The sequence below is a fragment of the Sander vitreus genome, chromosome 6, assembly GCF_031162955.1.
Source record: "Sander vitreus isolate 19-12246 chromosome 6, sanVit1, whole genome shotgun sequence".
Taxonomy (NCBI): Eukaryota; Metazoa; Chordata; class Actinopteri; order Perciformes; family Percidae; genus Sander; species Sander vitreus.
The window spans coordinates 31,213,092-31,219,091 of record NC_135860.1 but is presented as its reverse complement, the minus strand read 5'-3'; the positions used below and the strand labels follow the sequence as shown (position 1 = coordinate 31,219,091).

At 42.7% G+C, this 6,000-nt stretch overlaps 1 protein-coding gene across 1 annotated transcript in view; it reads right to left on the bottom strand.

The window, feature by feature from the left end:
• rims2a (regulating synaptic membrane exocytosis 2a) overlaps positions 1 to 6,000 on the bottom strand; it is a 174,526-nt gene that overhangs the window by 54,221 nt on the left and 114,305 nt on the right. Inside the window, exons 22-23 of the mRNA XM_078253724.1 lie at positions 3,138 to 3,254; positions 89 to 274 (exon numbers count right to left, since the gene is read on the bottom strand). Of these exons, the coding sequence (XP_078109850.1) occupies positions 89 to 274; positions 3,138 to 3,254 (303 nt within the window). The remainder of the gene's footprint in view (positions 1 to 88; positions 275 to 3,137; positions 3,255 to 6,000) is intronic.

The following is a 6,000-nucleotide window of genomic DNA, read 5'->3' as shown; positions in this document are numbered from 1 at the left end:
AGCTATGCCTCAGGGAAATGATTGTACAACTAAAAACTCCAGTCTGCTCCTGTGTTAAGATGGTTAGCGTCTCCGATCTGGGTCACACCTCGTCAAGGCAGGTGAGGGGGGGGCGGACCTCCCAGATGGCAGAGACGGCATGGACCTCATGAGCGAAGAGTCGTGGGGGCGTTCAGTGGAGCGCGAGCGGGATGTGGGGCGCTCTATAGTGGGCCGCTGGTCTGCCGAGCGGGACCTGCTGTGATACTCGTGTCTATCCATGGCTCCGTGGTTCCTACAGAGGTTATTGAGAGATAGGCAGGCACTCAGTGGGGCCCCAGCAGGGCAGGGACAGTATGCTGGCAGGATGGACAGTATGGAAATTAGCTGCACCCTCAAAACTCCTCCGAAGTGCATGTGTTTAAGCAGCATACCTGGTTTTTTTTGCACGTTTTAACCCATTTGATACAAATCACATACTATATTCAACATTATTGCTGACCAGTTTCCATATCATATAGGCCTTTTTGCAGTTGACATGATATTCACTGTCATGGACTACCAAACATGTCTCCATAAGCTGTAAGCTGTATGGAAATGAAAGTATATTAATAACGCATGTAAAGTAGAAAGAACCCATTCAAAAATGACCCTACAATCTACTTTGGACACTGGTCTGCCGTGATGTCAAGTTTATATGATTTGCATAAATGTTTGCAGTTAATTGGCTGAAACAAGCAAAAATACAGGTATGGTCCTTTAAAGTGAAAAAATGAAATTATTCAGCAACTCTTGGAGAACAGACAACACCACTTTCATGTTAAAAGGGCTAGGTGAATGAACAGTGAAGTCCTCAGGTAGTGCAGACCTAGCAGGGACAATGTGCTGTCTCTCTTCACGTGGTGGGTGAGTGTTCATTTGCAGTCTGTTTCAGGTAGAGTGAAATGTGAGGGAAAAGTGAAGTGTGTCTTTACATTGCATTTGGCTCGTTATATCTGGTATTTCCTGAAAAATGCCCGGCCGTCATAAGTATTTTGGCACAGTGAGGATAAAGGCAAATCTTGTTGATCTGAGGAGCTGGAGGAAAAAAGGCAGGTGAGGTTTCTCAACCAAGAAAAATCACTGATAGTTTACATGGATATTGTTTAACTTTGCAGAGAGAAAAGAAGAAGAAGAAGAAGAAAAATATTTCATAGACCTGAATCACACTGCACATATCACAAAAGCAAAGGAAATATTTTTTGTGAAACTGACATTTGTAAATCGTATCCCTTTCAGAAGTTCATAAATAAAACAAACAGTATTTAACCAAACCATTATACCATTCTTATTCTGAAGCATAGGAGAGTTTGTGTATGCACAATACAAATAGGTGGGAGCTGCTTCTAATAAGGCTAATAGACACCAAAAGATTTTCTTCTAAATCATGGCTTTGTTGAACATTTTTGAGAATGTGGAAGAAAAACTTACTTCAAAGTCATTTCAATCATTTGAATTTGAATGAATAAGTCAGTCTTGTCAAAGCCTTGTAGTGTCTGTAGCCTTTTGCAGTATGAAAAATTGTCCAGTAGAGGAGATGTCCCTTCTGTCTCCAACAGCAAAACAAAGGCTCATCAGTCAGTGACCTTAAGTAGCCTTTAACATTCTTAATCTGCAGTCATTTACAGTGATGGTCGACATTATCATTTAGTGGATTCACATCGTGAGGTTGTTATGGCCCAGGATTAATGGGCAATGTGAAGGTTATGTCTGTTACAAATCAAACTTCTCATTAGGTGTAATTTGATGGATATAGCCATAACATAAGCATACTGAACTGTGGAATAGCACTCCTCACTATTTTCTCAAACTGAGTCCAAATATTAGTTTTCTGTACTTGGAAAAGCTGCTGGTTGGATGCGTTTACGCTGCAGGCTTTGTCCCACTCGGGGTACACTCTGGGGCGATGCACTGAAACAACAGAACCATGACAAACATTGTCTCATGTTCTGGGGGGAAACCACCTAAACTAAGACACTTGTCAAAAGGCTCAAACTCTACTAATGCTCTCTGTTGCTCATCTCCGTCTTTTCTTCCTCTTCCATTTGTCTTTTGTTTCTTTATTCTGCCCTCATTTCTTTTCAGTTCTTAGTGTTGCTTCTACTCTGCCTGGGTGCAGACAGAAACAAACTGTATGAAGAGAGGAGAGGGAATCTACTCTATCCCTCTGTGAATAACACTGAGGTGCTAGCTACTTTCCTTTCAGACCAAAAGAAAGGGAGAGACAAGAAGACGGAGGGCTCTCGTTAATGGCTATCTAGGCTATAGGCTGAGCCTGAAGTCGAGCCAAGCTGGGCCTCAGGGAAACTTTGTGACACTTTAATAAAGTCAGTCAGGCTCTCGGGCTGGGTTCTGAGGACTCATCACTTTTTTTCATAGAAATGGCACAAACGTCACGTTATTCCTGACTGAAAGCCAGATGGCAGCAGGCGAAAGATTGAAGACAGAAAAAAAGTGGAGTCATTTACAGTTTCTCTGGAGGGGGGGGGGATGTGAGTTCTTTCTTTTTATTGGTGCACTAGAACGCTGGCGTGGGTCCTGGAGATGGATGGGTGTCAGCAGGCCTTTCTATGGGTGCTTGAAACGGACCTGGCAGCTCATTTTGGCTAGACACAAGAAGCCAAAGGGCAAACAGAGGATTTACAAAGCTACTGTGCAGCTCAGAGCAATGCATCCCAGATGCCATTGTATAGGTGAGCAAGAAGCAGCTGCTTGTAAAAAAAAATAAAATAAAATAAAAACACTAAAATTCATACACACACCACTGAGCAACATACCGCTGTTGGTATAATGTGCATGGGTACATGAACAAGGACATCAACGAAGAGACAGTCAGGTGCTGGCCAGCACTTTACTCAACAACCAGTATATACACAGAGCTGGCATCAGCAACACAAATAGCTCTGAACCTCAACATACAGAGGTAGTTGTGTGTTATTGTTTCACATCGACACAACTTCAGAGCTGTGATGACGCTTTAACAAAAACCGATATCGGACAGGATATCATTTTCTGTCATCACATGTACGAGCACGGGGAAATTAAAGACGGACGAGGGACAACTTGAGGTGACCACAAGATGGCGGATGCACAGATGCAGCAGCAGTGCATGTCAATACCTCTCGTAGTCATAGTCGGAGGAGTAGGCGCCTTCAGAATAGGCGCGGGCCATCCTAGTGGAACGCAGTAACCTGACTGCTTCCTCTCGGCAGATCGGATACACGCGATGGTTGCGGCTGGCGGAAAAATATCACAACTGGTCAGCATTTAATTTTTTTTTTTTTCAGCAAAAGGGGAAGTAACATGAAATTCAAAAAAAACCTGCAAAGGAAGAAAACGTGGAGTACACCTTTGGTATTCCCATTACAGACTTACTCTATCCGTTCTCCGTCTGAACTTCCCACAGAGCTACAGTGATCACATATGGACTGACGGCTAGCATATACTTCTTCGCTACGAATGAATCAACGTGTTTGCAGGAGAAACCACCTCTGCTGGACAAAGCTTCACAAACATAGAACACTTATCCATTTTCAGTATTGCCATCGTCACTTTGTTTTTGGTGGATAAGGTGAAAAGACAAATGAGGATTTAGCTCATCTAGGAATCACACCTGCTCACGTGATCCATTTTTGGAGATGAGAGGAATGTTATTATGAGAATGACTGAGATGATGAAAAGAGAGAATAAGCAATGCTGATACTGGATGGATGAAGTGTATGGCCACAGAGTCACTCATTTTTTCAATATACTGCACTACTAAAAGGTAATGTATAGGTTATGTATATAATTGATTTTTGCAGAAGAAATATATACTTAACACAGCACAACACTGATGGCACTGACCATGGCCGGGTAATAGGAAGCAGCATCTTCAGTGCATCAAAAACTATGTGGTGTGATGTTCCTTAACACAGTGTAGTTAGGGTGGGGCTGGGTACCGAACTTCCATACTTTTTAGGCACCGACCAAACTGACTCCATAGCATTGAGTATACCATATTTCCATACCTAAAGGAGTAGATCTCATCAGTGTCGGTGAGCCAATAAGCATGCAGCATGCTTCTACCAAGATACTGCCTGCAATTGGCTGTCTAACATTACACGTTGTAGAGGCATGTAGGAAAAACTCTACTCACAGAGACGGGGCTCATGTGTGTGTGATTTGTGTTTTGAGAGGCTTGACTACAGTGTGCATCACATAGGTGTAAAGGAGCTGGAATGTAATTGTACTGTTAAGTTTTCATTGTAACGTTGTAATTTCTTCTTGTTAAAATGGATTTTATTGGTTTTATTTGATTGGTAGGATCGTTCAGGAACCAATTTTCAAATTCACGGATACCCAGCCCTAAGTTAGCCTGAGTGTCAAGTGACTACTACAGTATGAGGTTCTTACAGTGACAGAAAAACATGCCATAGTGTCAGTGGCATGTGTCAGTGCCATGTGTTCAACACCCAACTGAAAGATTCCCTTAAGAAAAGAAAGGGGTTGCGGGTTGGAGTTGAGGCGGTGTTGGGCTGGAAAGATGCAGAGATGAGGGCTTCATGCATGCTCAGGTAAATGTCTACCTGGGGTCCTTCTGAGGATCATCGATAGGCTGAGTATGTCTGGTTCGAGGTAGGGTGAGAAAATGGCTGCAACCACATGGAGGGAGAAGAGAAGACAGAGATGGATCTGAGATGGCGCCAAGGAAGAAGTGGAGGAGGAGGAGGAGGAGGAGGAGGAGCAGAAGAGAGGGAGAGAGAGAAAGGATTGGAGATAGACAGAATCAAAGGCAGCAAGATGGAGGGTTGAGGAAACTGAGGGAGAGAGAACGAGAGATTTCTCACAGAAACAGGCCGTAAAGAGACTGAGAAAGCTCATAGGAAAGGTTGATGTAACAGTTTCAAAGAGGAAAAACAGGCGAGGAAGATAAAGAGAGGCTGAGAGATCGGATGGCGAGGAGATGTCTTCCTCAGCTTTACCACACAGACGGATGAAAGTGGTACACCGAAGCACTCACGGATTAAAGAACAGAACAGCACAGTCCAAACACCTAAAACCTGCTCGGTGTCACTTCTACTGAATGATTAGACAACGTAAGACCATGCACATTACTCTTTTACAGACACAACATTTTAAAAAAAGTAGGAATATACAGAGAAAAAGACAGGGGGAAAAAAGCAGCCTCACAAAAAGCTACACAGATTCTAGAGGAGATCTTTTAATATTGTCGGAGTTCTGGTACAATTCCAAATTCTCCATGACTAATTTCCTGTGTCATTTTCAACTGTTTTCAATAAATAACCGGACGCTGTTAATTAAAGCAGCTGAAATACACTCAAGTGAGCACTGTCCCAGACAATTTAGATGAGTGCATTTTCTGCGTCTGACAATGATTTAGGCCAAGCCTCCGAAATATCAAATAAAGTTAATTGGACAGGGGGAAGTAGCTGCGGCCTGGCAGTGCCAAGGCTATGATTGGACTCTTGGAGCAACATTTTCCAACCCTCACAGAAAATAAGTGCTGATGGTGGATAACTGACCACTTCCCCTTGACCACCATTTTCAGGAAGATAGTGATATACATGCAGATAATGTATACTGTATGCAGCATTTGCATGAGCATTGGCTCCAAATGTTTCCTGCATAATTTTAGCCTCCAGAATCCAAGATGGTATAAAAGCTAATTGTTAATTACTCAGTGTGTGTAATTACGCAGTGCAGTCTTACCAAAGTCTCGTGTTCATGCAGGATTTTAACTGTGATACGACTTTTCTGATGATTTGGTGAATTAACAAAACATTCAGGATCATACTGTTTATTGGCTGTTTGCTGTGTTTTGTTTGTTTTTAACGATAAGATTCCTCTTTTTTTTTCTTCTTTTTTTAAAGATTATTTTGGGGCATTTAAGGTCTTTATTTGTATAGGACAGTTTATACTTGAAAAGGGAGAGAGGGGGGGAATGACACGCAGCAAAGGGCCGCAGTCGAACCTGCGACC